Below are 27,241 nucleotides of genomic sequence, written 5' to 3'. Positions count from 1 at the left end.
TTTCTCAATAGCCTTCCCTGCAATTCCAGTAGAAGAAAATTGACTATTTTCTAAAAGTACAACAAACAGCTCTACATAGTACATATATACTAGAAATGGGAAGCATATGAATGGAGATGGCACACTTTTTCACAAAGAGCTATGAAATATACATACCCACACGCATATACATATTAGGAACAAAAATGTAGAGGAAAAGAATGTTCACAAGTCTCCTGATTTAGCTTAGCACTCATTTTTATGGGATTTAGGGTAACCCTCTCTGAACTGTGCCCTTTGCCTTAAATGTATAGAAGAATCTGAAAGGGGCAGAAAGAAGATGGAGGCATCATTTACAGAATGATGTAGCTGGATACTGCTCTTTGTGTATGCAGCTGTTTAAGTCAAACTTACTCCCTAAGGTCAGCCTGGGACTCAAGGAAAAGGCTGTTGCAACTTATTAGATTGCTCTATGATACTAAAGCAACTGTGAGCAAGGTATTAGTACACAAAGCAAGTTATTGGTACACCCTTATGACTAGACCCAGAAAGCTCATGTCTCTGCTAATTGGGTGGGCAGCAGAGAGATTCAATATAATGATGCTTTTTGTTATAGTTCTGCTTTGGTGGCATAGTAGTGATTTTTAATTATAAACTTCTTAATTTGACCTTAATGTTCATAAGAAGATGGTAAGAATCAAAACTATATGTGGCCAGAGATGTGTTAATATCAGCATTAGGTACTTCTAAACATTGAACTTAATGTCTTGAAGCCACTGTCTTTGAACTTTGAACATTTCAAAATCAGAAGTGCTAACTAGCATGGAAAGAGGAGTAAGTCATTACTGGACATACCTGCTGTTGTTTGCTTGATAGTCAGAGTAATCATTTGAGTGCTGAGCATGGAAACATTAAGCAGAGCTTGCACATTTTGAGACAAAGAAAGAAGTGTTTTTTTGAAAGATAAGAACAATGGATTCTTTGTCAGAAAAGTAACTGCTGGCTTAAATGTCTCTAACTATTTAATTGTGTTTGCCATGAACTGCCAAACATGGAAAATAAACATCCACCTTAGGCTGTGAGTGTGCCTTCTAACTATTGGAGGTGATTAGTGTTAGGCTCCTTTGAGAAGGATGCTTGCATCGTTGCATTGGGCAGAGAATATGTGTATTAATTGAAACCAGTCCCGACAGGCAGCATGCCTGTGTGCATCAATTCCTGGGAACAGGCATAAGAGGGAACAGCTGCTCTCGTGTCCTGCTTGTGGGTTTTCTGTGGGGAGATGATCAGCCACGGAGAATGCCGGACTAGATAGATCCAACATGGCTCTCCTTATATTCTGATGTCAGATCCACAGTGGAACTCTAGCCCTATTCAGGCATCATTCCCAAACAGGATGCATGCCCATATATAAAAGGGACAGGGCACAACCTCCATGATTTCTGTGCTGAGCAAGCAATTCTGCAGGGATTTCTAATCTGATTCACTTGAGTGTGATAGAAACCTCACAGGACCTGCATGGGGCCTCTGCTGAACGTGAAGACAGGGGGGGGGGGGGGAACACATGTGTGCTCAACCATGTGCTCCGTGTTAATGCCTGCAATGGGTTTTCCATGAGAACCAATATGCACAGCACCCTGATACACCTCATGTTTTTTTCTGTGGAGGTACTATGCTAGGATGAGGCAAGCTTCAGGTATAGGGGCTCTTGCTGTACACTGGAAGACAATGAGCTTTCAAGGGAAGATAAGCAGAAAGTTCAGCCATCTCTTCCTTGCAAAACTTGCCTAGCACCTACCGAAGTAAGACACATCATCATCTAAAGGGTGAGGACCTGAATCCAAAGTCTAGCACTGCCTGAGGGTCCACTGTTTCCTCAGTAAATTATTAAGCACTTGGGCAAAGTCTGCTTGAGACGGGGGCATTTTGAAATAAAAAAGAGTCATCCCGTATATTGCCTCTTTGAAGAAGAACCCTTCTGTCCTGCTACGATAATCTAACAGCTGTTCTCTGTGTCTGATGGTTGAAGAAAAATAGTTTTTATTGGAACATCTGGTGTTTTCTGCCCATTTTCCATCTCTCTATAGACTGTAAGTTCCATATATTTAAATTTATTTTAAGGATTTCTTTATGAACTGCAATATTATTTGTATTATGGCTGAGCCAAAAAGAGAGGCCATTCCATTCTTCACAAAAATGAGCACTATGGTCATTTTTAATATGGGCCTGGGGCAAATATAGGAATAAAAAAATCAGAATCCTTTTCTGTCTCTCTCTAGTCAATTAATACTTTTCACTGTAGTTTTGTAGTTTGTCTTTGTAGTTTGCAAGCGGTTTGCCACTTTAGTGCTTGCAAATTGCCACTTTAAAGAAGGCAGTCCACCATATCTCCCCGACTCCTTCTTTCAGTCTGCAAGTGCTTTGCTTGTTTAGAGAGACAAGGAGGTCATGGCTGGGTAGGATAATACATCCCTCTAGTCCAGAAAGTACTGCCTGTGCTCTAAGTCAACTGCATTTTCACTCAGTGAGATTACTAGGCTTACTTTGTGAGCCCTGATTGCCTGGGGCCACTCTAGAAGGTAGACAGCAGAAAGGGAAAGTGGTAAAGAAGCAGAAACAGCTTGCAGGCATGATGGCTGAGAGTATCTGTAACCAGCACCAAAACTGGAAAAACAAGAGAGGTTTATTATTCATTTAATTATTTAAAATTTTTATATGCTGTCCACTACTAAAGTCTCTGGACAGCTTACTAAAAGCAACAACAACTTACACAACACACTGCATCCGACCATTAATGATAATATCAAAGATAAAACCAATGAACTGTTAAAATATTGGAAAATAAAAAGGTCTTCACCTGACACCAAAAAGAATAAGGTGATGGTGCCAGGCATATCTCCATGGGGAGCGTGTTGCAAAGTCCCTTCTCCAGGTAGCTACCCTCCTAATGTCCTTCAAAGAGAGCTCCCGGAGGAGGGTCTTTTCAGCAGTGGTGCCCCAACTTTGGAATCGGGGCATTTCCCTGGTTAAGGAAATGCTCTGGGCTGCGCCAGAGTTTTCTCCTAAATGACTATTCTGCATGGCCATTTTACTTGGCTTTGTCACTTTTGATAAAACCTGCTTTGGATAAAATCAATAAAGTCTTTTTTTTCTCCTGCCATTTGAAAGGAATTTATAGACACCCTTTCTCTATTCCAAATAATGCTGCAGTGTTAATGTGATATTTACAAATCCCCCCAATTAACATTAATTTAGCAATGATATTTGGTGTCATTTGTTATTGCTTTTAGCAGCTGAATGTACTATCTTAAGAAAAGGATGTTAGAAAGTTCAGCCGAAAGTAATATTTCCCTTTTTCTGTACATTTTTAATGTGATTTTCCAATGAAGTCTGGAACCGTGAATTGCCACAACACAATGGATTACTCTCATTTCCTGTCCAGTGTAAGTGCAGCAAGGAAAACAAACACTGTAAGAATGACAAGTGAGTGCTACAGCCATCAGTACTTTTGTTTGATGTGTTCCATGCAATGTTAGCTTTACAGTAAATGGATGCACTTTGGAGGTGCTTGCTAGGGTCATGTTGAGGTTGCTGTGTGAAACAGCAACATGAAAGGACAGGGAGAACCTCTAGGACAAATGCACAGTATTATCCCTGGCATCTCCAGCTTTAAAAAAAGAATCTAGTAGTATGTGATGGGACAATCATTTGATTGACAACCTACAGAGCTATTTTGGAGTAGATACTGAGCTAGGTGAAAACTTTGTCTGAGCTGGTATACAAAATTTTTCTGCTCAGTAATAACATAAATGTGCTACATTTGACTGTCCAGTAATAACATAAATGTGCATTTCACAATACAAATAGAAAACACTGAATTACTCATTATGAGTCATTTCATTTAACCACTGGCTGTTTGGTTGCTTTGTTTGTAATTATTTTCTTGAAAGAACTGAAGTTATCCAGCACCAGAAAATAATACAGCCTATTTGAAACAGAATATGAAAAGTTTCAAGGGAAAATTTTTAAGTTTGCATTTCTAGTTTCCAGGAAGACCTTTCTTCCTCCAGAAGCCACCCATTTCACCATTCCTAGTCAAGTATACAAATGTATTTCTCAACCACCAAAATTGTGTACAGCTAGAGAATCACAACATAGACATGAGAGCTGCTTATACAAAATGAAATCTAGCATATATTAAGGCGCTGATAACAACTGCCATGTTTCACATTCTTCTGTATTTCAAAAATCTGGCTTCTCACTCATGTATCAGATACAAATTTGTTTTCACATCTTTTTCCAGATTTTAAATGTTAGGCTTAGCCATGCTTCTCACTTTTCTGTCACTGAGCTCAAAAGAGATACCAGTGGCCTCAATAGATTTTTTTCTGTCATTCCTTTACTCTTAGTAGCTTTGAAATTAAACTTTTTTACATAAGTTGTTCTACAAGTACTACTTCCAAATAATATTTCACACACGAGCCTTTATCAAGCTCTTTCAAAAAGGAAATGGACGGATTTTGTTCTAGTGACCAATTTATAATGCAACAAATGCAACTTCAAATTTAATTTCATTTTTTCACCATGACAAAACCTTTATTCGAGGTTTTTTCCTTGCCACATCAGTTCTGTCCCACTGTCCCTCATTCTTCTTGTCCAAAGAATACCAGCTGGTCATAATAAATATATTCATATAATTCCTTATTCATGCATTTGTTAATATGCTAGTACATATTTTATCATCATTAGTAGGAGTTACTATCATGAGATTTGTATCTTTGACAACAATAATATGTGCTACCTTGCTCATTTTTTCTATTAATGGTCATTGTCTCTTGTAGCTTCAAAATCTCTTAGTGGACTCTCTCTTACTTATGTTAACAATAGATGAACTGGTAGAGATGATGCCCTCCATAATCATGCTTTCTGGAGGTTTGCCAAACCCGGACTATTTCCCAATCAAAACAGCAAGTATCTCCCTTGTCGATGGAACAACCATTGAAATTGGGGAAGAACTGATGAAGAGAGCTCTCCAGTACAGTTCTGCAGATGGGTACTCATCCAACCTTACACACAGTAGCTGCTTCTTTTTAAAATCCAGTTTAACCCCAGGATAATAGGGAGTAAGGACCCTAACTAGATCAGACTGAGTTCCAATATTATCTATGCCCCATAGTGGGTAGCAGCTGTTGCAAGTGAGTCTGTGCATGAGGAATCTTAGTACTTGAGGAGAAATCCCATATTCAGGTTGTCACCTGAATGGAGCAAAGTAATACAAGCAAAAATGCTCAAGTAAGCCAAATAACAGCACAGGCTGGAGTGGGCATGAGCAAAATAAAAGTGAGTTGGTGGAGATCTATGGGTGATGCTGAATTTGAGGAGAGATTAAGGCAGTTGGAGAAGTATGGGGAGAAAGGCACTCCATGAGATTGTTTACACATGGTGTCCTTGACTTTTGTGTGAATGGTTGGTGGTATGGATATGAAAAATAATGAATGGATCGGAAGGTAGATGGATGATAGATGAATGGATTTTAATTAGTCTCCACTCCATGCCCTAAGTTGCATCTGAGCGGTGACCTCTGAGGATATGTGGGCCTGGACTCCAAACAGTTGCTCGCTCCGATCTAGTCTTACGTCCTATGATTTCCTGCCTAAGCACAACAAAACGCATGAGCAATAAATTATACATACACAGAAAGAAAGCTGGAGAACCTCTTTCAGGCAAAGGAGCAAATTCCATTTTGGAGAACCTCTTAGGGGTGGGTGAGGCTGAAAGCAAAAGGAAACTCAAAATCACACCATCTTATGTTCCTAAATAAATTTCAGGTGGCTCCTCAATTCTCAGTCCTCCAGCAGCCTCCTGTTCCTACCTCACATTTTCCAGGAAGATTTTCCTTTCCAGTGAGTTGGGAATGGGGGTGACTGCAGATGGAAAGAAAGAATGAGAAACTTTCCTCATGAACTTCTTTCAGCTATCTTTAGAGCCAAGCCTGTATTTTTATGTTTTGCTATTCATCAGATCTTTAATCCAAAACTGTCAAACTAGACTGCAGTTGAATGTTATGTATGCCATCCTAATCATTCTAAAAATAATAAAATCTATCTTCCAGAATTCCAGAATTATTGTCATGGTTAGAAAAATTACAGATGAAACTCCATAACCCACCAACAGCTTCATATGCTCCTGAGAAAGGCCAAATGAAGATATGTGTCACTGCAGGCAGCCAAGATGGACTCAGCAAAGTATGTTCAGTTCAAATACTGGCATAAATGGGCTCGTTGAGTTAAATGCGTCCAATGGTTGGGTTCCTCTGCTGGAAGGGCGCACAGCCTTTTCAGCCCCAGGGCCACCCTTGATGTCCACAAGGGTGCAGGGACTCAGCACGTATGCACATGCGCACAGTCTCTCACACTCACACACCACAATCTCCAACCAGGTCACTGTGTTGCCACTGCTATCACTCTCAGTCAAGTAGCAACCCAGACTGGATTGTGGTCCTAGGGAAAGCAAGAGGCTGCTGCCTCACTTATGCAATTGTTGTGCCACTGCTGCTGTGAGGGATGATAATGCCAGGATCGGGGCTTCAGGATCAGTGGGGTAGGAAGAAAACCTTTTGCAATCAAATCAGAAATGAAGAGGGGAAGAAATTATTTCCTTCCATGACATCAGATGGGCAAAGTTAATACTTGGAGATGTTTGAATTGACTACTTCACAATGAAAAATAAAAGTACAGCATTCTGGCAAAGGTAATGATGGTTCTGTTGTGCATATTTTGCCATTAAGAGTGATCAATGAGGGATAGATTTGGAGCATTCCTTTGTGGGATACACCAAAGGAAACTCCCTCTGGGTCCCCTTTCCTCTACCACCATCTCACACATGAAGAGCAGCTTTTCAAGGCATCTGAAAAGAAAGAATTGGTGAAAAAATCACTTCCCTTTTTCTAGATCCAACCCACATTGATCATCTGCTCAGTGAAAGCAGAACCGGAAGCAAATGGGAATACTTCTAGTTGTACAGTTATGTGATGCTAGTTAGCCTGATTTTTCAAACCACAGAAATAGAATCATGTCCAGTCGTGGAGGTTCCTCTGCCTAGACCTCAGAATTCTTTCTCCCACACCACAGCCTACTCCATTGTGTAGGATTGCTAATCCTCTGGCTGGGTTCAGACAACACAATAATCCACATTCAAAGGTTGAGTGTGGGTTGCTATTAAACTGTTGGTTGTTGAAACATGCTTAACCATGGTTTGTTTACCATGAATTATTCATAAAGAGAACCCATGGTTTGTTGTTGGGTTACGAAGTGTGGGTTGCTCACAACTATTTCTTAGCTCAGTGGGATTCAGACAATAGCATAACTCATGCTTCAACAAAAGCCCACAGTTCAATCTTTGAATAGCATGCTCTCTAAATTCAGTCATTATGTAGCATTTGGAGAGAACCAGAAGGGCCTCTGTGGGAAGAGGGGCAGAGTTCTCTGCTTCTGTGGGCTAAGTCTGGATCTAACCCATGGCATGCACATCCATGTGGAAAGGTTAATGTAAACATAAAAATACATGGAGACAACACAACTTGAATTGGGAGTACAGCATGGGAAGACCTTCTCTCCTGCACTGTAGTCCTGAAAAATAATCCATATGTCTACCAACCAAGACAGGGGGGCAAAAAGCTCCCATGCATATCTTCTTTTCCTCATGTTTCACAAAAATATTTTAATATTAAGGCATGATCCTATGCAGAAAAGGGACTACAAAATGTTGGGGCATGCTGGATGCTATAAGCCTTTTTTTCAGTCTAAGCATGCATAGGGTTGCACCTTAAAAGCTGAAGAGAGAAGCCACCCACCAAATCAAGCACTGTTCAGTACTCCCTGATGTGCAGTTTTTTGTTCTTCTCTTGCAGGTTTATGACATGCTCCTCAACCCTGGAGATAATATCCTTTTAGATGATCCAAACTTCACTGGGACACTAGCAGCGGTGAGTTGCCTTTTTGGGGGGGGGGGCACATAACCATGCAGCAGCTCTGCTTCTCTGTGCAGCAGATAAGATGCTTTAGAAATCATCAAGATTGCTAATGGGAATCAGAGTGGCCATGTATGCTTCACTGGAAAGGAAAGGTGTTGCTAAAATTGCAAATAGCTGTGCTGAATTCTCAGTAAACTGGTCACACCAAGCAAGGCCTACCTTGAAACTTTCCATGAACAAGATTGGAGAAGGACTCGAGAAGAATGCACTAGGCTGGTTTGCATGATCCGTGAGCCTGTTGTGCCTTAAACTTATACTGGGCCATTTTTGAACCTTCAAACCATGAGCATAGCTAGTTGTGTCACCCAAACCCAGCAAAAGTGGATTGTTGGCATGGTTAATGAAGCAGCCAACAAACTCTACAACAGCCTGTGCGTTAAAGGAGATTTGTTAACCATGCCAACAGCTCATCCTCAGTGGGTGTAAACAATGCAACAAGCAGCGGTCATGGCTTGAATGTTCAAAAGTTGCCTGGCATATGCTGTAATCCACTGTGGCTTAAATAAACCACACTGGGTTGTGGTGATTGTGTGAACCTAATCATTGCTACCTCCACTGTCACCACCCTCTTCTTCTGCCTATTGGAGAGCCTAAAACCTTCCACTGGCCAGAGGAAAGCGAGGTAGCAGTGGAGGAGAAGGTTGCATGAGCACTTGGTGCATTCACTTGCCACACCAATTCACTTGTAGCCTGATACTACAAGGTCCAGCTTCCAGCACAGGTCAATGGTGCACAAAGTTTCAAGCCATTTGCAGGAACAGGGGCAGATGTTATCCTGTCTGTCACTAAGTCTTTTCATTGCCACCTGCTACAGACCTTTCGGGACCACCCTTAAGGAACAAACAGAGACATGATTCCAAGTTTAGCTACTGCTACGGAATGTCCTGACTTGAATTGTTTCTGTCACCTGCATACTGAATTATCTGTAACACCTTGTTTCTTTTCATAAACAGCTGCAGCCCTTGGGATGCAACATGATCAAAGTCCCTAGTGATGCTCATGGAATCATTCCAAAAGCCTTAGAGGAGATTCTTTCCAGGTGGAAATCCGACAAAGTGCGTAAGCCCGGTAACAAGATCCCCAAGTTCCTGTACACTGTTCCCAATGGTGGCAACCCTTCTGGGAGCTCCTTGACAGCAGACCGCAAGAAAGAGATTTACCAGGTAATCCATGAGATGCTGGCATCATTTTTACTTGCAAGCAGAAACATGGGCAGTGTTTCCATTGGGCAACTTTAGACATGTGCCTAGAGCAGCTGTTAGCACAATGAATTTAACACGGAATGGAAGAGACTTGTCCAGGAACTATCGATCCTATTTTTCTCTGCTGCTTGCAGCAGTGAAGCAAAAATGGAAAGCCTGGTTCTATAGGGGGGCACTAAAAGGCAAGACAGTCAGGGAGAAATACCAGGGAAAAAAATATGAGGTTACAGACAAGAAAGTAATGGCTGTGGCCTGGCTCTTCCTGAGGCAGAAATAACGTGTGAGACCTGTACTGCTTTAGACTGCGCGGGAAAGATAACATGCTAAAATGCTCCTTCATGACATGTATATCTCTTAAAATAGAAAAGTAATGTATTGGGAGAGAAAAGTTCTAGCCTAGCTTTCTCCCTGGCACACTATCCTCTATGGCAAGGAATGGATGAAGAGAAAGGCTGAGATTGGGCTGTTCCACATGAGACCTAACCCCCAGATTAGGTCTCATGTGGAATAGCCAGGTTGCAGCCAGAGTCCAGGCAAGGCTGCTGCAGGGGGCTGTAAACTGGGCTGAAAGAGCCAGCCCAAAGGGAAGGGAAGCAGCCAACCAGCACAGGAGACAGGCCAGTGAATGCCAGGCAAGTGCAAGATCAAAGAGTCTCGAGAGCAGAAGGCACCTACTGTTCTAGCAAGAGCAAACACTTACTGGAAGGAGCTGGAGTTGCCAGTTAAATGGTTACTGACCAGCCAGGCCAATCTTGTGGTCTAAACATCATCACCATTAGAAAGGGCTTGGCTTGGCTTGGCTTGGCTTGGCTTGGCTTGGCTTGGCTTGGCTTGGCTTTTTGAGAGGGGGCATTTTTGCATATATGCACACCTAACAACTACACACACGCATACTCGGCAATATGAACCTCCCAAAGCATGTGCGCGCGCACATGTTTTCATATGATATTTGAAGCAGGTGCTGCTCCCGTTATATCTGCTGTTGCCTGCACTGTCTGCTCCCTGGAATGATGGTACCAAGTGGCAGAATGGACGCTGGCTCTCCACTCACTTGGGCTGATGCTAGCTCACTCCCACTGAGGCCAGCTGGGGATGGTGGTGGTCTCATGGAACTTTAGGATTCCTTGCCTGTGGGGCAGGGATTCATCCTCCAAATAGTCAATCCATTGCTGTTTAGATGGCCACTTTGGGTACTTTCAATAATACTGTATATACTATAGATATACCCTATATATACTTAGGTATAGAGTTGTACAACAAGGCATTTATGAAGGAATCTAGAGGCTTCTTCAAAATGATGCAAAAGGCATAGCTTCAAGGAGTCTATGGTTCCTGCCAGGCAGAGGGTGAATGGTCAAAAGGCACTGTGCAACTTTTCTGCCTTTTCCTTGTTAATTGATTGTTTTGGATGGAAAAGCCAGTGAGAGAACACAGATGGCATTGTAGACAACAATGTCTGGATCTCTTCCAGTCCCATAAAATTCCATAAATGAGGCAGTGCAATTACACAATAAAAGCCTTGTTCAGAAACATCCTATTTTTACAAGCATCCAGAAATCCTGCAAGGCTGTTCACATTTTTGATGGAACCACTGTTGCTTCAGCTTGTTGATAACATGAGATATAGAGACCAATCACAATTCACCATTTCACCATTTTTATCTTTTATCTTTGTAGCTTGCCCAAGAATACAACTTTCTTATCATAGAGGATGATCCATACTACTTCCTCCAGTTTGAAAAGGTAAAACCAAACCTACGTACATATGTACGAATTGTTATGCTTTGATGTATCCTTTCAATGTAATGTTTTTTAAAAAATTCATACAATTCCTGTTTTTAAATTCTAAGTTCTTTCAGGCGGATAAGGAAACACAAGACTGGCCTTCTATCATAACTGACTTTGAGTCTTTCCAAAATATAGCTACACCTGGCTTCAACCCATTGTGAAAGGGCCAGTAGCTGATCCTCAGAGTTTTGGGTGGAACCCCTCCCACCAAAAAAGGGGGGGGGGCAGAAGAAAACTGAAGAATGTGCTGAAGAAAATATTATTCTTAACATCATAAAATTACACCTGTTGTGCCTTTTTACATTTGAAGAGCAACCTCTCTTCATCAGAGGCAACTAAAAGTCATAAAAATTTAAAAAATGGTTACTTGTATCCTAGCCGAGGCATGTGTATTACTCACAAAATGTTGGAAATCTGTCCTTCTGCCATTTCAGTCAAAAGAGATGAAAAATATGAAATATTTTGAGCTTCCTTACACAACGCTGTTAATTACCCTGACTACTTTTGGTGTCATCACACAACTGAGATCCAAGCCCAGCACAGTCTTTCCTTTCCTGCTTTTCCACTACACAGCCTCTAGGTCAGGGGTCTCAAACTCGCGGCCCGCGGGCCAATTGCCGGGACAGGCGGGGCACGGGGGAGGGGCCCTGCGGACTTCAAAGCGCCGGCGGCACCCGGGCCGGCCTCCAGGAGCGACGCGGGATGAGCGGCCCACCACCACCGCGGTGGTGGAATACTTGATGCGGCCCAGCCTCACCCAGACTCTACTTCCAGCGGCCCCCAGGTAAGTTGAGTTTGAGACCCCTGCTCTAGGTGGAACTGTTCTATAGTGCAATGCGCTCAAAAACACAAGTAGGCAAGTACCTTTTCTTTTGCTTTTAAAAATAATTCCCTGTTTTCCCTGCTTTAAACATCCTAGAAAAAGAGCTCTTAAAACATAGAAACAAAACTGGGGAGGGGATCATAGTATTCTCTAAGGAACTCAATAACAACTGTAAAGAATCATGAGTGCTTACTAAATGCCTCTGGTAGGAGTGCTTTGTGATAATGAATAAACGCAATGCTTATAAACACTATGGAAACCCAATGGACTTAAATCCAAATGGGAAGAATGAAGTACCTTGGACCAACAAAGCTGCTTCATGTTGTCCTGGCCATGTATTGCCTTGGAAAAAAACTGAATTTTTACTGTTTTTCTAGAGGAATCCTCTTATGAAGGGAACTGTGCCAGTCTGCTGCTTACATTTGCTGCTGACAGAAGGAGCTGAATGGTGAAAAGTAGCCCTCTTCCACTAGCAAGGTTCACTGCTTTATTAGGCAATACAGGGGCAGAATAACATGGGGCAGTTGTCATGACCAAGGCAAAATGTTGGTGCATGGAGGGTAAGTAGTGAGCAAGCACAATTTGTGACATTGCACCAGTGTCACTGATCAAGGATATATTGCTGCCTTGGTTAAGGCACCAACCTATCTTAGCTTCCAGTTTCCCGGTTCTCTGGAGTTTGATCCAACATGAAATACCCTTATCTCCTTAAACTCAACATGTAGCCTTCTAAACCAGAAGGGATTGTTTATCATTAAGTTTCCCTGATTTAGAAACATAGAAACAGAGCGAGTCAGAAGGGGTCTCCTGGGTCATCTAGTCTGAATCCCGGCTCTAGCCAGCTCCACTTATGACGTGCCTACCATGTGAGAAGGAAATTCACAGTTACAGAGCTGGTAATCCTACCCTCTCCTCAGTGTATTTCTAAATAGGGCTAGAGTCTCCCAATCAGCTTAGTGAGTGTGAACGGACATTCCGTGCAAAGTGTAGATATATCTCTAGTGTGAAATACCACCCTTGCATGTCCACTAAACAGGATTATGGTCTCCCTAGCTGCCCATGATGGGATCCCATTCCATATAATAAGATGCAGGCTCTCACCTTGTGAATTCACGTTCCATAACTAACGAAAAGGCATGGCACATAAAAGTCCCGTTACGGAATTCCTTTGAAAACCTTGGAATACAAACAACATTCTCACTTCAAAGTGAAACAAAGAATGCCTGACTCTGCCATCCATTGAGCTTTCAGGGGATAGAAAACCTTAATTATTTTTGAACTGCCGCTTCGAACTTAACCAGGCTGATGAAAGGTATGCCTTCTCAACAAGCCTGAACAAAGCACCTCTCCAGTGTTCACCCAAATTTGTAAGTGGTATAAGATATGCTGAGCCACAGCTTGAAGCAAAAAGAACAAATATGTCAATTTTCAGCACTTTTTAAGCCACTGTAATTGTGGCACTTTGTAGCAGCTCAGCCTGACATTATGTAAAATTGCATACCACATCAAGTTTCAAGTTACTAGCTCAAAAGGTTTTGCTTTAATAACCAGTGGAATTTGAGGGTCTATAATGATGGGACCTTTGTGAGTGTGTCAGCTTAACCAAAGCTGCGATCCAACAGCCCTTGAATACATGCAGTTGGCAAAGGATCAACAAGACGCCTGGATTTTCGGAATCTCCCTGGGGCTGTGGCTATGAGGGCTGCAACAGTTATTACTGCCCGATGACTGTCCCTCATCGGTAATGCTGACACCTAGGAAAAGACTCCATCCCATCGCATGTGCCTTACCAAGCCTTAAGATTGCTTATTGATCCAATGTGCTGAATGGCTGTTTTCATTTTAACAACCAAGTGCCTTTTCTGTTTGAAGACAAAAGCGCCATCCTTTCTTTCAATGGATGTTGACGGCCGAGTCATCAGAGGGGATTCTTTCTCTAAGGTTGTCTCTGCTGGGTGAGTACAAACTGAACATGTTTACCATCTTCAATGCACTCATCACCTTAACTAGAAGCTACTTTAGGCAGATAGTTTAGAAGAGGTATTTTGACACAAACATATTCAGCATCGCCAGAGAAAAAGTTTTCATTGTCAAATTCAGAAAATTCACGTTTTCTGTGTGCTTATGCAGTTTTCTGTGGTTTGATGGCCTTTGCAAAGTAAACTCTAGAAGTCCGTTTTAGAAAAGAAAAACAAATACATAGTGCCAATGCCTTATGTAACAAATATTGCTAGCCTGCCTGCCTTTGAACTTATTCTTGTACTCTCTTTTTAGGCTAAGAATAGGCTTTCTAACAGGACCTGAACCTCTTATCAACAAGGTTATCCTACATATACAAGCTTCAACAATGCAGACCAGCACTTTTACACAGGTAAGTGTTAGTAATTTATCAGTTCGCTTTTCAGAACTCACACTACACTCCTGCAATATCACTCAGAAATAAGTCCTTTTAAGTGCAGTAGGGCTTTTTCCTAGAGAATTAGTATAGGCTTGCAACCCACAATTACTTGCTTGAGAGATCACCCTACTGTTCTTTTAATGCATGCACAGGATCCCAGTAAAAAGCCTCTCTGAAGGCAAAATCTACTGCAATCAACTGGATTTACTTAAAGGAGGCCAGGACTGGACAATGCTCTACCCTAGAGGCCAAACTACATTTTACAAGAGGGAAGAGGCCACCCTTCGCACAGAAAGGGCAAGCGGTGATTTGTGAGGTGTTCGGACCCACCGAAGGGCAACACAAAACGAGACCTCACAAAGCAGAACTTGCATTTCTCAGTTCCAGCAGCAATCCTGATGGCCCAGGAGAGCGACTCTAAGGCAAACTGCTGCAGGACCGTGAATACAGGTGGGAGGGCAGAGGTGCACTGCATCACAATCAGCCCTTGCGGGTCCATAGCTCTCTGCTCCAGCAGCCACTCCCTTTACCAGAACAGAGAAACTAAGAGGGGGGAATGGGGGGCATTGATTCGCTCTCTGTCTGTGCTGTGTGGGCTCACGAAAGCAAAAGACGGAAGCCAAGGGTTCTGCCATCTTCACACCTCACGCTTCCTGTCCTCACCTCAGTGACAGGATGGGAGGAACACGCTGGTGAATGACCCTGTCAAAAAGGAAAGAAGTCGCACCTACAGCTATTAGCGATAAGCACCTTGTTCCAAAATGGAACTCTGTTCCAAAAATGAGGGCGAGATCCTGCACAGGCACAGGAGACCTCATCCTACGCATATGTGCGGGGCAGTGGGGCTGTCCTCACAAGCACCCTGACAGCTTTTTCTGCTGACTGCATTGCTGGTGTAACAACTGCAGCGTGTGCACCCATCACACACACCCAACAAGTTCATACCTGGAATACTAAAGCAGGAGGTCAAGGGAGAGGAAGCAGCGAGTCAGTGCCATGCACAGCACTGCAAATGTAGTGAAAAATAAGCTGAGCACTTGCCCAGGGGGGACAGGCGATGACCTTTCTTTCAGTGGCAGGGAGAGGCAGGGGGAACACAGCCCTGCTCAGACACAGCATAGCACTGCCACAAAAAGGTCTTCTGAAACCATGACTGGGAGGTGTTTCAAGAAGAAAAGTTACTGTAGTTTGCTGGGGAAGAACTTGCAGAAATTCTGCGAATGCAGTCTGTGGAAAGAGCTTGTACTATGGGCAAATTTGATTTTTATATCCAAAACGCTGTGCACACACACACACCCCAAATTTAAATTTGCTAGTAAGATATTGCTAGTAAGCCATTTTAAACATTGTCTAGATAAATCTTTTACAGAAATGGAATTCTTCTTGAAGTCACAAATCCTGCAGATTTGATTTAGGTTACGAAGTCAATCTGGGGTTTTTTTTCCTCTTGCAGATCCTCATATTCCAACTTCTTAAAAAGTGGGGGCAAGATGGTTTTCTGGAGCATGTGGATAGGTAAAGGATTTATGAAAACACTAACATGTTTGGAGCCACATACTGTGTCATCTTCATTAATTTCTATCACACATTACTACTTTTGCATGCCATTTAAAGCTCTTAAAATGGTTCTGCAGTCACTTAATTTTGTTTTTAATTTATCTATTTATCAAATGTGAGTGCTCGTGGTGGCTTGCTATACAGAACAAAAATAATGAGACAATTAAATTACAATAAAATAAAACCAATAGCAGACAAAAAGGAGAAAACAGCAGCAATTTATCAGTAAAATCAGATAAAAGACCAAATGGACTCAGTAAATAAAAAGTGGTGCTTTTTATCTATCTGGACAAATAAAAATGTGGAAATGCATGAATTAAAATATGGCAAAAAGGTGGCCTGGCATAAAAAAATATAAAATATGGGGGTCTCTCTTTTGGAAGATTTCCTCAAGAAGGGCATTACCATTGAGAAGACCTTTGGATGGATGCAGTCCTTCGTTCTTGAACCTCTCCCTTTAATCATTTACTCCTTAACATCTGAGCTCCCTGCCCACTTTAGTTCTCTTGGTATCATTGGATGACCTGTTACCACAGTGGAGTTTGGCAGGCATTAGCATAACAGCCATGACCTCACAGAAGAGAAAGGCTCCCTCACACAATGGTTTCAAGAAATACTAAGGAGGACTCAAATGCTGATTCCACGGTATATGAAGAACATTTAATAAAGTCAATTGTACAGAGAAAATGTGGTCAGAAGGTACGGGATGAAGCAGTCACCAAAGCAACACCTGGATGGGGGAATACATATTTCAAGATATATTTTGGAATATTTTTGAGCTGACAACTGCATCACAATATCCTGAGAAGTGCAAAAACCAAAGGATGTTTACGATTTTTATATTCCAATCCATTTATTAGTTCAGGAGATAACAATCAGGTGAGTTTGCATGGGAATTCACGAAGATCCAATTCCTCAATCATCCTACGTTAGTATCAATGCATTTTGCCTGGTACACAAAACAAAAAGTAGAAGAAACATACTTCACCATCACTTCTTCCCAGTGAACTATTTCTAGCTTTCATCTGACCTAAACATCTGTCTCTTGTAGGCTCCCAACATACAAAGATGGAGGGCATCACAGCACATTTTTGTTCTATTTGTGTTGAATGCGACTTCCTGAGTGTAATTGAAGGGAAGTGCTACACTTCTGTTTTCTAACAATGTGTGATTGTTTGCTTCCAGAGTATCAGAATTATACAAAAAACAGAGAGATGCAATGCTGGCTGCAGCAGAGAAATGGTTGAAAGGTCAGTGAGCAAACCGTGCAGGCATAACACTGCACCGTTGTCCATTTTTATTGGACAGATACTACTTGAAAGAGAATGCAGTTATCTGCTCCACATGCTTCTCCAGTCCATTATTGATCTATATGTCCACATCACATGTGTGACAAGTGTTTGTGTCAGCAGCACTGGCCTCCTCCAGAAGTGCATGTGTGGAAGCTCTGTGTCAGGTGAAAGAAGTGACTTCGATGTTGTCCTGTGGGTTATTACAGCACTCTGGAGAAAGTGCCATGCAGATCCAATTCACCAGATTTTTTTTACTTTTGTTGAGAGTTTATTGACTGAGAGTTGGAATAAGAGTGACAATAACACAAATCTCCACATTCCTTGCATCTGATAAAATTAAAGACTGCAGCTCAATTTTTTAAAATTACCTTAAAGTTACACATGGCTTTTGTGTTACAAAATGCCTTGACTAAACCAAGATTAGATTAAATTGGGTGCAGAGTTAATCTTGATTCAGAATTGGTTCTCTTTAAAATCATCTTAATATGTGTCTCAAATTAATTGCTTTGCAAGTGCTGAGCAATAAACTGGCCAATGCAACTATAGACCCAGGTCTAATGGTTGTCTACTTGATCCACATGTGTAAACTCAGATTGTGTGAACTGGGTTCTTCAAATATTAAGAGACACTGTGCTTATTGCTCAGATGGAATGCACATGTACAAGTTATTTTGGATATCTCCAAACTGGCACAATCTGACAGAGTACCTTAACTTTCCTGCAATAAACACTTTGGGTAACTCCCTGAAGAGGCAAGAAGGCTGAAGTGTTGTTCTACAGGAGTATAGCTGTCACAATTGTTCAGTTCTGTGGGAATACACATGCTTGATCATCTCATTACTGTACCTTCGCTTAATAGTTTTGCTTTGTCCTCTAGGTTTAGCAGACTGGCTTGTCCCTAAAGCTGGTCTGTATTTATGGATTAAAATTAAAGGGATTTCTGACACATATCCGATGATCATGGAAAAAGCATTGAAGAGAAAGGTAGGGGGAAATATATTATTCTACCAATTATTCTACATTAAAATAAATTGGGCTTCATTTCTAAGCTATGGTTTGTCTCCTTTGGTCCTGTCTCCTGCCTTCCATTCACTTAAGGCCAAAACAGACATCTCTTTAAATCCATATATGGTAGCTACATGTTGTTGCTGGTATTATTATTCAAGATTAGGTGCAGAGACCCTGGCTTGAATTGAGAACCTAGCATGGGGAAGGGGGAGAGTTTAAGATCTGGCTCAAGAGCCCTGGGTCTACTCTTGAGTAAACAAGAAAACAATACATAGCTGCTGGATACATTGCTAGGCAAAAGTAATGTTTGTTCTGGCCTAATATGGAAATAATATGGAGACAATTATAAGTCTAGAAAGGTTATATTTGATGAATGCATATTTTAACATTTACTGCCACGTGAGTAATAAAAGCAATAAACGTTGTAGGTATCTTTGCTTCCTGGGTCAGCTTTTATGACGGATTCCTCAGAACCATGTCCCTATATCAGAGCTTCCTTCTCTTTTGCTTCTCCGGATCAAATGGACCAGGCAAGTGCTTCTGCCATCTCAGTGTTCATAAAGAAAAAAGACTAGCACAGTTCTTGATATTTGGCTGTAGGGTCAATGTGGCAGCTGTTGGTTGTCTTCTACTCCCATTAGCCCCACCAGATGGCCAAGGGCTCTCTTTGCAGGATGTCCTCCCCTTGAGCTCTGAACAGTGCATGGAAGTCACAACCGAGAGCCGGGCTAGCACATCACTTCCCTTCCCAACTGGAGGTGATGACACTGGGGGATGACAGCAGAGTTCCTCTCCCGAACAGCTCAGAAGAGGCAGGGCTTGGAGAGGGAGAAGGTTGTCTCCTGGAGTCTGGCAAGTAGACTTGGCCCATGGGCTGGGCATGCCGTTTGGTTTTGTGGAAAGCAAAGGGAAGCTTGGCATGTGAAAACTGTACCAAATTACAACTATTTCATTTAAAATTATTAGTCCAGGTAAATAAGCCCCACTATGACCATCTAGCTATTTACCAGACCCCTTGATTTGAAGATTCCAGTTTAAGTGCACAGTGTTCCCTTTTATGTTTACAAATGAAAAATTATGTTACAAAGAGTAAGTTAACACAGTGCGTATGGCAAAGGAGGTATGCAAATCTCTCTCTTGATTCACAGACTCATAGAATAGTAGGGTTGGAAGGGGTCATGAAGGCCATTGGGTCCAATCCCTGCTGTTGCAGACACCAATTTACATCGTCCCACTCAGATGCTGTCCAGTTTCTTTCAAATTGTTTGCAGAGATATACACTTCCTTTGTCTGCATTAAGATGCACACAAATTAATCCGCTGCTTTGAGTCAGTTTCATCAAACAATGTTTTTTAACCATGAACAACCCACAGTCCACAGTTCAACAACAAACCATCTGTTCTCCTCATGCCTGTTTGTGATTAACACAGCTGGGTTCAAACAATACAATAACCCACATTTTAACAACAACCTACAGTTCAAGGGCAACCCATACACTACTCTGTAGTGTGGGTTGTTGGGCTGTGTGAACCCAATGTGGCCCATAGAAAAACTTACCGATGTCAGTGGGAAGGAACCAACCTAATCGAGGGGTGGGGCAATGGAAAGCAGAGGGGAAAGCAACCACTTCCATGCCCTCCTGAATTCCAGCCCGCCATGTTCATGCTGGAAAGGCCTTGGGATCTTGGAAGCTCTCACCTCAGATGCTCCCGCATGGCTGGCTCTGTTAATGAAGTAGCCTCACAGAATTATCGATACTGGATACACTGATAAACACTATCTGCTCCTGACATTTAGTTTATGCCAAGAAAAACATTCCGCTAAAGAGAGTATTTAACTAACAACCAAGAGAGTTGCAGTTGTGTGATTGTGTAACATTCATTCAATAAGACTGAATTTTGCCAAAATGAATGATGATGATTATTTTTCCTGTTAAAAATTCTTCCTCATTTTATTTAGGCTTTTCGGACGCTGAGTGAACTTATAAAGGAAGAAACTCAATGAAATCTACGGCAAATTGGCAGCAACCAAAAACCTTCACTGGCTGTCATTCAGAAACTATCTCTCTAACTTCACTGGATAAGCTGTCCATTAAGACTTTAATTGTATGCCTGCCATCCACGATTTTTAAATCTCATGCAGCTGCTTTTGCAAAAGCAGCAGCCAACATGTTATTATAGTAATATTGTAATGTTGTACTTACTATAATTCCTTACTTGTGCTAAAGATTTGTTTTCAGAGCATTATGCCAAGGGCACTTAATAAAGTGTTCTTTAAAAGCATATTGGCAGGAGAAGCATTGCCTATGTTCAGGCTTGTTATCGGAGGGCTCTTTGCAACAGCCCAAACCCTCAGAAGAGGTTACTGTGCAGCCAGCCACCAATCTGAAATGCCACCTGGGTCCAGCAATCCTTTCACTGCTGAGAGAAGGAAAGCCCCCAGCCGACCAGACCTCAAGCGTAGGCAGGTGTTGGGGCTCCCACCTTTCAGTTCTCCCACAATGCTTCAGGAGCACCACAGAGATCGCTCCAAGGTGACTGCCAGCTAGACAAGCTTCTTAGCTGATGCTGCACCTGCCCATGCCTGTCATGGGAAGGCAATCCTCTATCCAAAAGGTGCACTGGCAGCCCTGTTAAATCTGGTGCCAGCCCTGCCTATTTCCAGCCAGGGGAAATGAAACATCTAAAATTTGAATTACCCAAACTGACATAACATACACAGATGGAGTGTTGACCCGGGATTAAGAATAGAAAAAAATCTGTCTCCCCAGCCTATCATTCTAAACTCTGCAAGCAGCAGTTACCCTCTGCATGCATTTTCACAGCAAAATGAGGAATCCCACACTCCTCGCTTAAGTATAAACCTTTACATTAGCTCCCTCTAGTGGTCATTCTCAAAAACATAATAGCCACAAGATTTTACTCACGACAACAATAATCATCGCTCCCATCAATGGAATGTTGTTGCTACAACGTGCCGTCAAGTCATCTCTGTCTTATGGCAACCCTGAATGAAAGCCATCCAAAACCAATCCATAACATCGGTGGAATTTAGGGGTGGATGCGGGGAGTTTATCACATCAGGAACACTGAGGGAGAGAGCAATTCCTTAACCTGTTTTTGCAATCAAGATCAGGGTCTTCCACCGTGGTAAGCTCATCCACACCTGCTCTGTGTTTGGGAAAGCGCTGATTCTTCGTTTAGTACAGAGGCCTAAACGATAGGAATTGCACTAGGGGAAAACACGCCTCAAAGCCACATGAACATAGAAAATGAATTCCTTTTGTAAGATAGAAACATATGGAATTGTTGTAAGCCCTGCTGAGGCTATGCAAAGGACGGGATAGAAAAGTTTCAAGTAAAATAAAAATAAAAAAGAGGTACTTTTCTTTCTCTTTCCTTATAATTTTATAGGTATAATAATTTTTCACAAAATGGATGAAGAAAACAGCATACTCTACCCTCTCCAGTTCAGGGAAGAAATTCCTCCCGCTTTTATTTAATTTGCTTTTAATCTTATATGCCAATTACATATCACCAGCAGGTGGCACACTTGCTTCATGAAAAAAAACCTAAGCTTAAAAAGCTTTAAAAAGCCAAGGATTTTAGGTATTGAACATGATATACTTAAAACAGTACATGAATTATTAATAATTTCAGGATGCTGTATGTAAAGCATATAGGTTACCTATATTTATCTGCAACATAAAACTTAAATGTTTGTTTAAATGTGTCTTTAAACATAAAAGAACGCTTGCTGCAGTGTATGCTTTTAGAGGATTAACTGCGTAAATATGAAAGATGTTTGAAATGCATGTTGGTAATAAAACTCTGGGCACCAAGAAGAATGCATATGAGTTTTATAAACTTCTTCTTTTGCCAATATATACAGAGTTAACATATGCACAGCTGAACACCTCACTAGACAATAAATGGGGAATCAGTGGCTGGAGCCACCCTGTAATTTTCATTTTCTGAAAGCAGGTGTGGAACCACCAATCTGAATCAGAGCCACTGAGGCTGAGTGGACTTTCACCACACAGCCACAATCTGCCACAACCATAAGGCGGCTGTTATTTGCTGTAAAGGGGACAACATATAGGCACAACAGACAGAGGGAAAGTGTGAGAGTAACACACGCCCACTAGTTAATAGTGGAAATCCCAATTTTATACTGCAATAGAAGTGTAAGTCAGTGGCATACAAGAAGTGTTTCTGCATTCCTCAAAGCCACATTCAGAGGCACAGGGGTTTAGGAGACAATTTAACGGATATTTCATCCTTGCTACAATGTGAGATATTCCTAACCTCATAATCTGTATCTGGTTCATTTCTGGATTATATTAAAGCACAGAAGCAAACAAAGCTGGTGAAATGAGGCTATTAAAAGGTTTGCCTGTTATCACAGAACATAATAAATCTGAAGGCCATCTATCAAAATAATCATCCTAATAACACCATTGGGGTGTTCATGGGCAAGTAACATGCTCACTGGCATTGTAGTAATATACGTAATTAAAGCAAACACCCTGCACTTTTGCAAATACATCTGTTGATGTATATCCTTCCCAATATATAGAATAAATCCACTGAAAATGCAGTCTGCCACAGGAAAGAATCAAGAGGAAACCAGGACTGGCTGTCCAGGGGCAGATGCCAACCAAGGTAACCCATCACAAGGCATATGTCAGCAGTGGGCAGGGCCAAAGCCAAACCTAGTGGATTGTTCCTCTTTTCTTTCTCCCATCTCCTTTTCTCTCTCTCGCTCTTCCTACTCACCCTTCTCTCTCTCTGAGAACCTGTTTGACTGAGAAGCAGGATAAAAATTACATTTTAAGCCTATTTATTTAAATTGTTTATTTAAATATGGCTTTGCTCCCTAATCACTGTATGTTGGACTGCAGCCTAAAGTTGCCATTTTAGACAGATGTACTAAGATGCTTACCTCATAGCTCACTGTGGGAGTTACATCTGAGCAAACATGTACGGGATTGCACTGTCAGTTGAGAATTTTCAGAATAATTGATCCTATCCTAGCTTGGGAATTGATTTCTTTTTAAACTATTGAACCTGCCTCTTTCGTTACACCTTCATCTATTATTTATTGTGTGGGCATGCGTGTGTTTGCTAAACTCTCCTGGCAAGCGAACCCACTTCATCTTGCAGAACATTTGAAGAGATGACAGGAAAAGATCCATCATCTCAATTTTCATGCTTGGATTAATCTGCAGCCATCTTAGTAGTAGGTCAACTTTACTGAGGGAGGAGCTGCACATGCCTGGTATCCATTTTTAATCATCTTATTTCTGCTAAGACAAGACCCATCTCCAGGCAGCAGGTACAAGCGAAGAAAAGTGAGTCATAAATGTTGATCCAGAAGTGCAAATAGAGGGAATGCCTAGTTCTGACCAGTGGAACTGCTTTCATTCTCTGTTGCCTTCACCAGCACATGGTGGACAATTTCCTGTATTTGGGGATCTGTTCCCTGCACAATCTGGGAAATATTGGGGAGTAGGGATTATCAAGTGCAGTATCAAGCAGAAAGTCATTCTCACCTGTGCAAAAACACATTTCTAGTATAGAAATATGTGAGCTGTGTTCCTTTCCTGCAGCGCACATTCTATTATTACATTGGATTTTAAAAAAGCCTTCTTCTTGCTCCCAGTATTATTATTATTATTATTATTATTATTATTATTATTATTATTATTGATTCTTACTCATAGTGCTTTGTCATGATCTGGTATAGTGAGGAGAATCTTTTCCTCTGATGTGGTTGTAAGAGCAGAGAGTGAGGCAATGGGTGGGGTGCCAATTCTTTTGGCACTACAATGGAGTTATTTAAAAATGCCAACTCTTTTGTGGGTCTTCCGTGAAACCATTTCCAAAACAGAACCAACTGTCAAGCAAGGATAGTGGCTTGATTTTGATCCATCTCCACTTTCCCCTCCTATTTTTCCTTTTGCACTGAAGTCCCGCTGGCACACCAGTGTTGTTGTCTCACTGTGATGGGTTTGGATTTTCCCAGCACACCAGCATTCTGTTCCACCCACAAACATTGGTTTAGGACCGATCCTATCAAGTCCAGCAGGCATAATTTGGAGATAGGGTTCTACAGCTAGTTTCATAGGTTTTTATACATAATGAAGGTATCATTTAAGCTGAAAGGAAGGTGTAAGTATTTTAAATAAATACATGGAGACAGATTTCTCTTTGCAACCCCTTTCAAAGATTTAATTTTCATATAGGGTATAACACTGGAACATAACAAAGGCTGGAATAATTATTTCTTCCTACCTACCCCAACATGGTTTTGACAAGTTTCACTCTGCACATTTCATCACCTTCTCCCACAGCCTCATTCATAATTTGGCTCTTTTCCCTGATGACACAAACTATGAATGTTTTGAAGGTTATATTACACACCCCACATCTCACCCTTGAGTTCCCAGACAGTTCAATAGTGCATTTGGCATCAAAAGCAAGCTGTTTTCCTTGAGATGGTATGACTCCTAATATTGTAATCATACCGTGGAATTGCAAGTCATCCTGCTTGAAAAGCCAATGACCTGTGGACATAGATTTAATGCAGATTACTTAGCAGGTGAAGAACATCCCTTAAAAAGGCAGCAGAAACCAAGCAACAGAAAAACAATATGTATGTATGTATGTTTATATGTATGTTATGTATATAGTTACTACCCTAGCAAAAAAATACTATTGCTATTCAACTGCAGAGTATTTTCACAACACATGATGGATGGAAGAGTAAGATCTACATTTCTTTCATGGGACTTTGATTTCCAATGTGGAATAACTAGTGTTCACACCAAAAAAAAGAATGGCTACTGAGCAGTTTCTGTGGCACACGAACAGGCTGGGATGCTTCCCAGTGATCTATACGGAGGCATTCAGATGCAACTGGACAGCCATCTAAGAGGGATGCTTTGATCTAGAGTCCTGCACTGAACAAGGGGTTGGGCCCTATGGCCCCCTTCCAGCTCTACTGATTCTAGATGATGCTGGGCTGCTTAGAGCTCTGAGAACTCTCTGCTGTCAAAAGCATTGATTAGTTAAAGCTGTTTGGTCTAGAAAAATGATGGGCCATCCCCAGAGAAAGAGTCTGTTATTACCCCTGTTTGGTGTGGACCCTTCTGCAACCTTATGTTACCACCCGTGCTCAAGAAGGAGATAATGGAGGCTTGGGGAAAATGCAAGGTTCACAGAAGTTTGACAAATTATTTAAAATGCCCTCCACCTGCCAAAACAAATTTTAGCTCAGTGGGCATGTAATGCTGGCTATTGAGATGGTAAAGAGGCTGTTGAGAGCATGTAAGACATAGTGGCTAGAGCAGTGGAGGTGAACCTATGGCACGCATGCCAGAGCGGGCACGCAGAGCCCTCTCTGTCAGCGCGTGAACCAAGTTGCCCCCGGATCGCCCCAGCAGATGAGCATCAGATAACAGTGCACCATGTGCATGCTCAGAAAGGAGTAGTGGTGCCAGGTGATGACGTCACAAGCCACGACACGTTAGCCGCGACTCATCTGAGCTTTCGCATGGCTGGTCAGTGTGCTGCCAAGGATATATATCTATTTGCTTGGGCTGGCTGTGAGTTGTTTTTTTCTAAACGAAAACCTCAGTATTCAGGTTTTTTGCAGTGTTCAGACTTTGCGATAAATGAGTTTTGGGTTGCAGTTTGGGCACTCAGTCTCTAAAAGGTTCACCATCACTGGGTTAGGGTTAGAAAAATGAGGTGTCCTGGCATGATTTTGATGGGTGGAATGTGTTTAGAATGGGCAGAAATGATGAGCTGTGCAGAAAAAGCCACTTGAAGGCTTTTTCAAAATCGCCCTCTTTTCCATGTGCACCAGGGTAGGATTAGGGTTAGAAAAACAAGGTGTCCTGGCATGATTTTGAGGGTTGGAATGTGTTTAGAATGGGTAGAAATGTTGAGCTGTGCAGAAAAAGTTACTCAAGGAAGGCTTTTTCAAAATCCCCTCTTTCAATGTCTTTTACCTCTATATTAGGTTTAAGGGAGTGCACATGGGTAGGGTTAGGCCAGTGGTGGCGAACCTATGGCACGTGTGTCACAGTGGGCATGCAGAGCCCTCTCTGTCGGCACACGAGCCAAGTCGCCCCGGCATCGCCCCAGCAGCTGAGCATCAGATAACAGCGCACACAGGAGCCATGCACCAGCTCAGAAAGGAGTAGCGGCACCGGGCGATGATGTCACAAGCCGCAACTCATTAGCAGTGACTTGACCGAGCTTTCGCATGGCCGGTCAGTACGCTGCCAAGGATATATATATATATATTTGCTTGGACTGGCTGTGAGTTTTTTTTAAACTAAACCCTCAGTTTTCAGGTTTTATTGTAGGGTTGGCACTTTGAGATAAATAAGTGGGTTTGGGGTTGCAGTTTGGGCACTTGGTCTCTAAAAGGTTCGTCATTACTGGGCTAGAGTGTTGGACTGGGGGTGTGGGGATGTGGGAATTCCTAGTTCCCACTCAACCATGGAGCTCACTGTCTGATTTTGGGCCAGTTACAGAGTCTCAGCCCAGCCTACCTCACAGGGTTGTTGTGAGGACAAAACTGAGAGGAGGAGGAGGAATATGTAAGCTATCTTGAGGGCATAGAAATTAAAAAGGCAAGTTATAATAATAAGTAACTAAATAAAAGCAAGGGAAAGGGAGAATGGACTAACAGAAAGAAACCATGGCTGGCTGGCTGGCTGGCTGGCAGCCTGAATTCCATACTGCAATATTTTGCTGCAAGTCCAATTTACACAACTTAAAAATACTGAATTGCTATCATAAGCATTTAAGTAACACCCTGTATTTTCCATCCCTCTTCAAGCAGTTCAGCCCCCTGATTTTGTTGGGTGTAACCATGGTAAGATTTAGGAGATTATGGGCACACTTATTGAAAGACTAATGAGAAACTCTGCCTGGCCTATGCTCTCAGGCTGGTGTGGTGGACACACCACAATGGCTGGGCCCCATTGCCAATGTCTCAGCGAGCTGCCAGGCTTTCAGAGGGCACGATGCAAGCTGAGAAGCAGTATCATGAAGCCTGGGCACACTGGAAGATCAAATGCAATGCAAATCCAATACATAAAAACACAACCATTTGATAGGCAGCTTATCCTATGGAATGGCAATGCCC

General features: G+C 42.0%; 1 protein-coding gene across 2 annotated transcripts in view; it reads left to right on the top strand.

The window, feature by feature from the left end:
- LOC123023817 (kynurenine/alpha-aminoadipate aminotransferase, mitochondrial-like) overlaps positions 1–20,297 on the top strand; it is a 31,690-nt gene extending 11,393 nt beyond the window's left edge. For both annotated transcript variants that reach the window (XM_044430856.1, XM_044430855.1), the window contains 13 exons: positions 3,369–3,462; positions 4,867–5,032; positions 6,092–6,224; positions 7,889–7,963; positions 8,965–9,174; positions 10,890–10,955; positions 13,695–13,777; positions 14,097–14,193; positions 15,674–15,735; positions 16,963–17,027; positions 17,946–18,052; positions 18,505–18,606; positions 20,036–20,297. In XM_044430856.1, coding sequence (XP_044286791.1) covers positions 3,396–3,462; positions 4,867–5,032; positions 6,092–6,224; positions 7,889–7,963; positions 8,965–9,174; positions 10,890–10,955; positions 13,695–13,777; positions 14,097–14,193; positions 15,674–15,735; positions 16,963–17,027; positions 17,946–18,052; positions 18,505–18,606; positions 20,036–20,080 — 1,278 coding nt within the window. In that variant the 5' untranslated portion in view covers positions 3,369–3,395 and the 3' untranslated portion in view covers positions 20,081–20,297. The remainder of the gene's footprint in view (positions 1–3,368; positions 3,463–4,866; positions 5,033–6,091; positions 6,225–7,888; positions 7,964–8,964; positions 9,175–10,889; positions 10,956–13,694; positions 13,778–14,096; positions 14,194–15,673; positions 15,736–16,962; positions 17,028–17,945; positions 18,053–18,504; positions 18,607–20,035) is intronic.
- The last annotated feature ends 6,944 nt before the right edge of the window (positions 20,298–27,241 follow it).

The sequence above is a fragment of the Varanus komodoensis genome, unplaced genomic scaffold, assembly GCF_004798865.1.
Source record: "Varanus komodoensis strain SLA01 unplaced genomic scaffold, ASM479886v1 scaffold21, whole genome shotgun sequence".
NCBI lineage: Eukaryota > Metazoa > Chordata > Lepidosauria > Squamata > Varanidae > Varanus > Varanus komodoensis.
This window is presented reverse-complemented; position numbering and strand designations above follow the sequence as displayed.